The sequence below is a fragment of the Natator depressus genome, chromosome 1, assembly GCF_965152275.1.
Source record: "Natator depressus isolate rNatDep1 chromosome 1, rNatDep2.hap1, whole genome shotgun sequence".
NCBI classification, from domain to species: Eukaryota; Metazoa; Chordata; order Testudines; family Cheloniidae; genus Natator; species Natator depressus.
This window is the reverse complement of record NC_134234.1, coordinates 212,959,399-212,970,510: the sequence shown is the minus strand read 5'-3', so window position 1 is coordinate 212,970,510 and position 11,112 is coordinate 212,959,399. Positions and strand designations below refer to the sequence as shown.

At 46.3% G+C, this 11,112-nt stretch overlaps 1 protein-coding gene across 1 annotated transcript in view; it reads right to left on the bottom strand.

The window, feature by feature from the left end:
- Window positions 1–288: 288 nt before the first annotated feature.
- LOC141986014 (antigen WC1.1-like) overlaps window positions 289–11,112 on the bottom strand; it is a 39,317-nt gene continuing 28,493 nt past the window's right edge. Inside the window, exons 9-13 of the mRNA XM_074950214.1 lie at window positions 4,976–5,071; window positions 3,914–3,997; window positions 2,748–2,837; window positions 1,363–1,515; window positions 289–413 (exon numbers count right to left, since the gene is read on the bottom strand). Coding sequence (XP_074806315.1) covers window positions 289–413; window positions 1,363–1,515; window positions 2,748–2,837; window positions 3,914–3,997; window positions 4,976–5,071 — 548 coding nt within the window. The remainder of the gene's footprint in view (window positions 414–1,362; window positions 1,516–2,747; window positions 2,838–3,913; window positions 3,998–4,975; window positions 5,072–11,112) is intronic.

Below are 11,112 nucleotides of genomic sequence, written 5' to 3'. Positions count from 1 at the left end.
AATAAGAAAAAGCAAAAATTCACAATGAAGAAGTGTTAGGGACAAAAAAGCAGGGAAGTTCCAGACTGTCTGATCAATGGGAAATTAGAGGGGAAATCACAGCCCCTGTCTCAGTCAGACTTATTTTTTGCATCTAAGCAAAACTGAAATCAAAAAGCTAATTGAAGCAGTTCCCAGGTAAGGATTGTCTCCAATACTCCGATGGGTCAATGAGCATTTGGGACAGGAAGAGTCTAACCATACAGCATTTACATCCTCACAGGATATTTGATCTCAACCCAGCCATTGTTATATTGCTGTCCCAGAGACGCCATCATCAACGTCATCATAACCTGGGTCATGAGGAGGTGGGGACAGGGCTTCCCTCTCAGCCCCAGAGGCCCCTTCACTTCTTAGCGAGTGCAGACTCCAGCCTGAAAATAGCAAGCAAGTCACATTACACTCAACGTATTCATTCTCCACCCATGTGCACTCACATAATGGATGGGCAACATACAGCACGGGCTGTGAATCAGCCCCCACCCACAGTTCCTCTTAGTGGGGCTCTGACATGTTTAAACCATTATCTCTCTCTCTGTTCTTCAAAGAAAACATGTGGGAGCGGATTCTCTCTGTTCTGAGACCTCCCTGGTGCAGGAGAAGTGTGGGGATAGAGTGAGCTGGTGACGACTCCCTGATAGGCCACTGGGAGCTGCTGTAACTCCTGACAGCTGATATAGTCCCTAAGGGACCACACGCCAGCAAACATCTGTTGGCTGGAGCAGGGTGGGGACCCTAGCCCATGGGACTTGCCTGGACATCACAGATCTCACCCACCCACACAATGCTCATTCACACGTTATTCCCATCAAGACCAAAGAAATGCACATTTCATCCCAACCCAGTCTCCCCTGAGATGCAAAGTGGGAGCTCAGTCCTGGGTCCCAGCTCTGATCCTGTGCTAATGGGGACATTTACAGATTGAAGAGAGGAATTTCAAAGCCAGGCCGCTAACTAACCCCACTCCAGGGACATGCTCTTCCCATTACCATCCAGGGCACTGACACCTGGTTTGGGGAAAGGCACTTTGGCCCTGATCCTGCCAATGGACCTATGTAACTGATGATTTGGACAGTCCCACTGAAGTCAGAGAGAGTATTCATGTGAGTAGACTGACAGATGGGATCTAGTATTTGTAGGATCAGGGACCTTATCTAGGAAATCTTCTCTCTGTCTTGATTTCAATCCATTTAACTCTGTTTAGCAGAGGTCAGGGAGGGGACACAGCTGAGAGTTCACCAATAACTGTATTTCAGTGCACTGACAGTGACCTCTAGTGGCCAGTAAAGGCTCTTCCCGGTGACTTCTCCACACTCCACTCACCTGTCCGTGAATCCCTGTTCCTGACACTTTCCCCATGGGCCCCCGTGACTTCCTGGGCACTCGGTCCAGAACCAGGGTCGTCTTCAGGGTCAGAAATTTCTCTGGCATCATCATAACCGTCCCCTGGGTCATCTCCAGGCAGGGCAGGGACCTCTTAAATAATGATGGAAATTAATGGTAATGAGAAGAGGCTTTCCACTGAATAGAGAAATAAGCTACATGCCAGGTGTGGCAAAGGAGGGACTTCTGTGTATTATTTCTTATGAATGCCACATACACCTCAGTTTAGCTGTTTGATATTATACTGCCAGACTGCACAGGGAAAAGCAAAGGAGGCCATTGGAGGGGAAGCAAACAGGAAACATAAAAATAACTAAGACGTGGCTCCTTAAGGCAACAATGAGGGGAGCTGTTAATTGTGGAATGCCCTTGTCATAAATTTAAAGGGAAGAGCAATCACCTTTCTGTATTCAGTGCTATAAAATCCCTCCTGGACAGAGGCAAAGTCCTTTTACCTGTAAAGGGTTAAGAAGCTCAGATAAGCTGGCTGGCACCTGACCCAAAATGACCAATGAGGGGACAAGATACTTTCAAATCTGGACGGGGGGGAAAGGCTTTTGTCTGTCCATGTGATACCTTTGCCGGGAACAGATCAAGGATGCAAGCTCTCCAACTCCTGTAAAGTTAGTAAGTAATCTAGCTAGAAAATGTGTTGGGTTTTCTTTGTTTGGGCTTGTAAAATTTGCTGCGCTGGAGGAAATGTGTATTCCTGTTTTTGTGTCTTTTTGTAACTTAAGGTTTTGCCAGAAGGGATTCTCTATGTTTTGAATCTGACTGCCTGTAAGATTATCTTCCACTCTGATCTTACAGAGTTGTTCTCTTATCCTTTTTGTTCTTCTAATAAAGTTCTGGGTTTTTTTAAGAATCTGATTGGGGTTTTTGGGTCTTAAAAATCCAAGGCTGGTCTGTGCTCATCTTGTTTATTCTCAAGCCTCCCCAGGAAAGGGGGTGTAAGGGCTTGGAGGGATATTTTGGGAAATAGGAACGCCAAGTGGTCCTTTCCCTTGTCTTTGTCTAAATCACTTGGTGGTGGCAGCATATTGTTCAAGGACAAAATGAAATCGGTGCTTTGGGAAAGTTTTTAACCTAAGTTGGTAAAAATAAGCTTCGGGGGTCTTTCATGCGGGTTGCCACATCTGTACCCTAGAGTTCAGAGTGGGGAGGGAACCCTGACAGCCCTTCCCTGGCTCCAGCCAGGCTACTTTGGGTTAATTCTTCCCAGCCCTGAGCTCAGGATCAAAGGGCAGACTAGGGAATGAAGGGGGTGGAGCAGCAATAGCAAAGGGGTAATGTGGCTTCCAGGAGGCAGATTCATCATTGCTCACCTCGGCTGTCTAGAGTCTGGAGGATGTTCCTCAAGGCAGGTTCCTCCACATTATCGTAATCCAACTGAGACCCCCCTGGGGAAGCTCCCTCTGGAACAGCAAACATCACGGTCAGCTTCCCCTGAACACACCCATTTCCCCAGCAGGTTTTAGTTCCCCATTAAAGGCCTGTTGTTTTCGAGTTTGGGCTTTTCATCATAGAGTCTGCAGGGGAAGTCACAGGGTGATCCAGGGGAAAAGGGACAGTCATGGACATTCTGTGAAACAATAACTGTGCCACCTTTATTTCCTCAAAAATAACTAAGGCCCAGCCCTGCCCCACAGCATCCAATACCAACTTTGTCATGTCCTTCAATGAGATCAGGATCTATGCTGGTATTGAGCTAACCCTGGACCTGTTTCATAGATTCATAGATTCATGGATATTAAGGTCAGAAGGGACCATTATGATCATCTAGTCTGACCTCCTGCACAACGCAGGCCACAGAATCTCACCCACCCACTCCTGCGATAAACCTCTCACCTATGTCTGAGCTATTCAAGTCCTCAAATCGTGGTTTAAAGACTTCAAGGAGCACAGAATCCTCCAGCAAGTGACCCGTGCCCCATGCTGCAGAGGAAGGCGAAAAACCTCCAGGGCCTCTTCCAATCTGCCCTGGAGGAAAATTCCTACCCAACCCCAAATATGGAGATCAGCTGAACCCTGAGCATATGGGCAAGATTCACCAGTCAGATACCCAGGAAAGAATTCTCTGTAGTAACTCAGATCCCACCCCATCTAACATCCCATCACAGGCTGTTGGGAGATAGTAGCTGCCACACCAGAGCTGACCATTGTGAATTCAATTGAACTCTATAAAGACATGATTTAATGTCCTTACATTATATGGGCTGGATCGTGAATTCGGCTATATGCTCCTGTCGAGGAGGCAGGGGGCTAAGGTCATGGGGCATAGATCAGGGGTTGTATAGTGACACGTGTCAGCTGTGGAAGTCAGATTCTTTCATACAGTGTGAATATTTCTCTGCCAGGTTCCCTGCAGCTCCTCCCCTGGGAGAGAGCACAGTCAACCACACACAGAAAGGGTCAGGATTTGTTCACATTTCCATCAAGAGCTGGACAGAAATCTTTTGTGTGTCTCTGTGTCCACCCCCATCCTTGTTACCTTGCTCTGATCCAGGATCATTTTCCCCCTCGCTGTCCCCAGTGTAATACTGCAGCTTTGTCATTGAGTCATCTGAATAGGAAACTGGAGAAAGGGTAAATGGGATGTTATCACAGTGAGAGCAGCGAAACTGGCTGATGGGCAATGCATCTGGGTCCTGGAGCAAGATTTATGGTCTCACTATATTGCTTCTTCAAGAGAAGATGCTGAATTCACAGCGACTGAGTGGTGAGAGGCTGACACAGACTTTCTAAGCTAAATATCAGTTTTTTTGTAGTAAATGTGGCTTTGGGGTGGATAATTCAGACTGGGAAGATGCTGGGAACAGCCATATTGACCTCATGAGGTGAGGCAGGAACTGAGTGAGCCTTTTACCATGGCATCCCCTCCTGTGGGTTTCATTCAAATCCTTCTCATGAACTGGGGAGCCTGTTTTGAGTCACACTCAGGGTGTAAGAATCTCTTTAGAGAGGAACGTTTATCTTCTCCTCCTGAATGTTGCTGCTTCATGGCCTGATCCAGCAGAAAATTATGGCTGAGGCTGCTGGTCCAGATCTCCTCAGCCACGGACATGACTCCCATTTTGCTCTGGAAGATACTCCCCCTCCCCCGCCTTTTTGACACATAAGGCCACACACCTCCCATGATCAGAGTCTGTGACCAACCCCCACCATAAGTAGAGAGGAGAATGTGGATCTCAGAAGTAGCCTCAGGGGGAAGCACTGACCATGCTCAGAGTGCCCCACAATGTGCTAAACTGAGAGCAGCATCTTCCCCCCTGATTGACATTCAGTCAAAATGACATGAACAGTCACTTTCCTGACCCGTAACTAATTACCCCCTACGGCTGCAGGATGTACAGATGGGCCTGACTGTCCTCAGAATGGGGCTAGCAGAGTCTGCTAGGGAGGAAACTCATTCATCTCAATCCAGTAACTGGCTGGTCTCTTCACAGACCCAGCATCTGCAGCCATCCAGGACTCACAGGCTTGAAGGCTGCAGAGATTTAGCTCTAAGTCAGAGCTTTAGATTTTCTCCCTGTTAGGAATGACACACACAGACCTGAGCGATCAAACATTTCCTGCTTCTTTCTCATCAGGTTATAATCGATCTCCTCGTACACGGCCTCAGAGAAAGGGTCCAAGGATCTTCTGGAGCCTGAAAACAAAGGGCAGGGTTTGCACAGGCTCAGAGAAGCTAGGGATGGGAAACCCTATGAGATCATCCAGCCCCTGCCCCCGACTCCAGTGCAGGACTGGTTCCTACAGCACATTCCCACTGCTCTCTCCAGTTTAGATTTCAGCATCCCAGGTAATGGGGACCATGTCCCTGTCATGTTTGTTCTCTTGGCTATTTCACTGTCATTACGTTTATCTTGATATTCAACCTTAATGCTCCCTTCATAAATGTATCCTATTACTCCTACTACCACCCAAAATCATTCCTCTCCTATCCTGGTGCTCACACCTATGGGCAAAATAGTACTTGTATATGTACTGCCTAGAGACTGTGTGGGGAATAATTAGCTAATATTTGTGCAGTGCTTTAAAAATGGAAAGTACTATCTACATATCTTTTTAGGTGACGAATTTGAGGAACTGTCCCAGATTGAGGTGTCATGAGAGGAAGTTTTGGAACAAATTGATGAACTAAACAGTAATAAGTCACCAGAACCAGATGGTATTCACCCAAGAGCTCTGAAGGAACTCAAATGTGAAATTGCAGAACTACTAACTGTAGTCTGTAACCTATCATTTAAATCAGTTTCTGTACCAGAAGACTGGAGGATAGCTAATGTGCCTTTTTTTAAAAAGGCTCCAGAAGCGATCCCAGCAATTACAGGCCAGTAACCCAAACTACAGAACCAGGCAAATTCGTTTAAACTACCGTAAAAAATAGAATGATCAGACACATAGATGAACATGATTTGTTGGGGAAGAGTCAACATGGTTGTTGTCAAGGGAAATCGTGGCTCACCAATCCTCTAGGATTCTCTGAGGGGGTCAACAAGCATGTGGACGAGGGGGATCCAGTGGATATAGTGTACTTAGATTTTCAGAAAGCCTTTGACAAGGTCCCTCACCAAAGGCTCTTAAGAAAAGTAATCTGTCATGGGATAAGGGGGAAGGTCCTCTCATGGATCAGTAACTGGGTAAAAGATAGGGAAAAAAGGAGAAGAAATAAAGGGTCAGTTTTCAGAACGGAGAGAGGTAAATAGTGGTGACTCTCAGGGGTCTGTACTGGGACCAGTGCTGATCAACATATTCATAAATGCTCTGGAAAAAGGGGTAAACAGGGAGGTGGCAAAATTTGCTGATGATACAAAACTACTCAAGGTAGTTAAATCCAAAGCAGACTGCGAAAAATACACTGGGGTCTCACAAAGCTGCGTGACTGGGCAACACAATGGCAGATGAAATTCAATGTTGATAAATGCAACATCTTGAATACTGCGTGTAGATGTGGTCACCCCATCTCAAAAAAGATATACTGAAATTGGAAAAGGTTCAGAAAAGGGCAACAAAAATGGTTAGGGGTATGGAGCAGCTGCCATATGAGGAGAGATTAATAAAACTGGGACTTTTCAGCTTGGAAAAGAGATGATTAAGGGGGGATATTAAACTATAAAATCGTGACTGGTGTGGAGAAAGTGAATAAGGAAGTGTTATTTACTCCTTCTCATAACACGAACTCGGGGTCACCAAATGAAATTAATAGGCAGCAGGGTTAAAACAAACAAAAGGAAGTTCACACAACACACAGTCAATGCCTGTGGAACTCTTTCCCAGAGGATGTTGTGAAGGACAAGAGTATAACAGGGTTCAAAAAGGAACTAGATAAATTCATGGAGGATAGGTCCAGCAATGGCTATTAGCCAGGACGGGCAGGGATGGTGTCCTTAGCCTCTGTTTGCCAGAAGCTGGGAATGGGCGACAGTGGATGGATCACTTGATGATTACCTGTTCTGTTCATTCCCTCTGAAGTGCCTGGCATTGGCCACTGTTGGAAGACTGGATACTGGGCTAGATGGACTTTTGGTCTGACCCACGATGGCTGTTTTTATGTTCTTATATAAGGGTAAATCTACACGGCAATCTGGAGGAGTGATTGCAGCACGCATAAACACATCTGAGCTGGCTTTGAGCTAGCTAGCCACGTGGCTGTGTCAGCACACACAGCAGCACAGGCTAACCTGCCGTGTACAGCCTCGCCTGGGAGCCTGGGTGCACGCTCCAGTGGCTAGCCCACGTCACAGCCACGCTGACACAACTACACTGCTGTTGTTATGCCAGCGAGCTTCCACCGAGCTAGGTAAAAGCTGGCTTGGGTATTTCTACATGTGCTGCAATCACACCTCTCACTGCAGTGTAGATATGCCCTAAATGCCTAGTAGACCTGTCTGATCTCTTTGGCCATTATCACCCAAGCTCTTTTGCAGCATTTCTCCTTCCTCCTACCCTCCCTCCTGCTGTATCTCTCTATTCCGGATCTTTCCCTCACATGGATTTTCTTGTACTTTTCTAAATGGAATCTCAACATGTTATTTTTCTAAGAATACTTGAAGTCTCTTTGTATTATTTTCTCCAGTGAGGCGGAGTGGCCTCCCTCCCCACTTTAGAGTGAGGGACCACTACATTACCTCCGGTGGGCAGAGCCAAACCTGCCCTGCCCCCGTCGCCGGAATTACCAGGGCAGGACAGGAAGTATAAAGGGAGGGCCTTGCATCTCATTGGAGTGGGAGCTAGGGAAGGAGACAGAAGTCTCCAGCCTGCTGCAGAATTCTGGAGCTGGACCTGCACTGGGCAGTATCCTGTCCCCAAAGGAGACCGACCCTGGAGAGAAATTGCCGGCACTGCCATCGGCCAAGTACCCCAACGAGACCAAGGACCCGGGCACTATGGAACCCCTCACCCAGACCTGGTAGGAAGTAGACCAAGGAAACTGGACTTTGATCCCGTTACACTGTCAAAACCCGAGTCAACATGTTTTAGCTGGATCCCTGCTGACCCAGTGGCGGAACAGTCCGCCACTGTTAGGGCCCCGGGCTGGGATGCAGTGGAGTAGGGTGCGCCAAGGTCCCCCCATCCCCTGCTGCCAACCCCATCCCTGGGGTGGCAACCTCCCCATGTTAGGCCAAGAGGTCTGCTGTCGGCCAGAGCCAGGTCATCAAAACTGTCTGTTTGGTGCTCTGCCCTGCCTGAGGGCCTGAATCCCTAGCCTGTTTGGTGCTCCCTGCTCTTCCCCACCCAAAGAGCCAGAGCCCCAGACTGTGTCTTTGCTGCCTGCCTTAGCCAAGAGGCTTAGGCAAAACCTGCTTCCCACTCTGCCCTGCCCAGAGGGCCACAGCTTCCCTTATCAACCATGAACTGCTGGCTGTCCCAGCCAGGATGCTGTGGACTAAAGACTGCTTAAACTCCACCCCGCCTAGAATGCCAGGGTTCTAGACTCTTGATTGGCAGCAGCTCTGACAGGAGGCTGCGAACTCTAGACTTCTTACAGATCGGCCCAGCAAGTGGGACCCAAGCCTGAGTGCTGCTGCCTGACACAGTGAGAGGATGCGGCTTCCCTCTCCACTTGAGAGCAAGGGACCACTGCATTTCCCCTTTGTATTATTTCTCTGTCGTCCCCACTAGTTTCAACTCCTCCCAATGTATTGTCATCTGCAAGTGTCACTGCTGTGCTGTTCATTTCTATGGCCAGATCATAGCTGAAGATATTAGATATGATAGGACTTAAGATGGTCCCTGGATCCCCCACAAAGCTCTCCCTAACATGTACACCTTGTGCAGGTTACAGGGCTGCTACTAGCAGGCCAGACTTCTGTACCAGACATGCACTGGCTACAGAGCTTCCGTGCAAGAGAGGTACACACCAGATGTGTTCACCATAAGATACCTTAATACTCCGACAGGTATGCTGAAGTTAGTTTAAACAAGGTATGTTACACACAGTGTCACCTAGTGGCTGAATAGTATAATACAGTTTAGCCTTCCATTACATCTCCCCCTTTGAGTTCTACATTCCTACCATTTACAGCATTTATGTTATCATGGTATCTTTACAGTTTAGCACAGATCAGTCTATTAAGTGTCTCTTGTTAGTATATAGGTTTGTCTCTTAGCCTAGGATAAAATTTTGGGTTTGACTTTTGATACTTTTATATCCTCCTTACGAATATGTATGAACAAAGAATGAAAACACTGTGTGTTGCTTCCAGATGGGGTTTATAGCACAATGAAAAGAAATAAGGAAAAGAGTTAAAGTGTTGCTGGGTATGGTGGGAGTTTAATATACAAGTGTATACTTGAAGACTGCCTCAACCCTTATCTCAAGGCAAGGTCAAGCAACCAGACGGGAGGGGCGGGCGGCAGGGTGGGCAAACATAAGAAACACTAAAACGCCAGAGAAAAGGTGACCCTGGCTGAAATATAACCTTACTCCTTACCCCACCCGTAGGGTACAAAAGAGGTGGTACCAAAGTCCCCATACTACAATCCTCCAAAACGGAACATGACCATAAATTGTAAGGGGTGGGACCAAGGGATATAATTAAACCTGCTAAGAAAAGGAAGGTAGGAAAAAGGACAGGGAAAACTCTGTGGCATACAGAGCTATGGATATGCTTGCCTGATTAACCCCACTAAACATTGCATTGCCTGCACTTGGACTATGGTCTTCTGCTTTCTGTTTGCATGATAAGAACCAAGAGAAAGGTGAGGGAAAAAGCCCTAACATTTCTCAGTGGTACTATTTTCTAATTCCCCAACCCAAACACGTAACAACTTGGTCATCTGGCTTTCCATCAGTAGCAATGACTGCCTGAGGCCTGTTTGGAATCTCTGAGTTTTCTTCCTCTTGTTCTCCATCTGCCATCTGTAGAGTTTGCTCTGTTGATTGTTCTTTCTGAGGTACACTGCATGCTCCAGCATTTTATCTTGAGTTTATTTGTACTGGGTCTCCTTTCAAATATCCCCCTTTCAAGTTCTTCCGCTTTTCTCATGAGGCCCATCATGGCTGCCACACTGAGGTGGAGAACGCTGTTGGTCTTTGATCCTTTGATCACATGCACTCTGAATGAGAAGTTTTTCTCTTTGAAAGAGATTTCTGTGGTGAACTGTCCCATGCAATTCAGAATGCCTCCAGTGTTAGTCAGAGCTGTGGCAGGTAACTTCATCTCTGGGAGGGGTTGAAGGTGATTGTAAGGCCCTTCTGAGATGACTGTTACATCTGCTCCTAAGTCCATTTTAAAGTCCATAGTGTTTCTCTGAATGATCAGTTTCACTCTCCAGGCAGGCTCTGTATCTTCACACAGGATAGATCCAAGAAACAATAGCTCTTGATTGTCTGTCTGGAATGTGAATCAATTCCCTGACTGCAGTCATGTGGCAAACAACTGCAAAAAGTCCATGTTTCGTGCATTTAATATATCCTGAATGTTTGAGTGGAATTTGTTCCTCTTAGCCAGGGAGTTCTCCCTCTTTACCTCACCAATTTCATGGTATTAACTTGTTTCATTCAGGCTGCGTTTGTTAACAGCTTCTAAGCTAGTTTCTCATTTTTCAAGTTTGGCAAGTTGCTCTGGGTTTTGCTGTCTCATGAGCTCAGATTGCTTTGCCATTTGAATAGCAGTGTGTAAGGTGAAGTCTGTTTTGAATTGTAGCTCCTGTGAAGGATTTTTATCTGTTAACCCAATAACCAGCCTCTCTCTGATGTTTTCATGTTTGCTGTTCCTGAATCACAGTTTTCAGCCAAGGCATGCAGAGCTCTCACAAACTATTCAACATTTTCCCCTAGTCCTTAAATTCTCTGGTGAAAACATGCCCTTTCATAAACCACATTTCTCTGAGGGTACAGTAGAACCTCAGAATTACAAACACGTTTGAATAGAGGTTGTTCATAACTCTGAAACATTCATAACTCGGAACAAAATGTTACGGTTGTTCTTTCAAAAGGTTACAACTGCACATTGACTTAATACACCTTTGAAACTTTACTATGCAGAAGAAAAATGCGGCTTTTAACCATCTTAATTGAAATGAAACAAACACAGAAACAGTTTCTTTACCTTGTCAAATCTTTTTTCAACCTTTCCCTTTAATTTTTTTAGTTGTTTACATTTAAGACACTACTGTACTGTATTTCCTTTTTTTTTTTTTTTTTTGGTGTCTGGTGCTGCCTGGTTGTGTACTTCCAGTTCC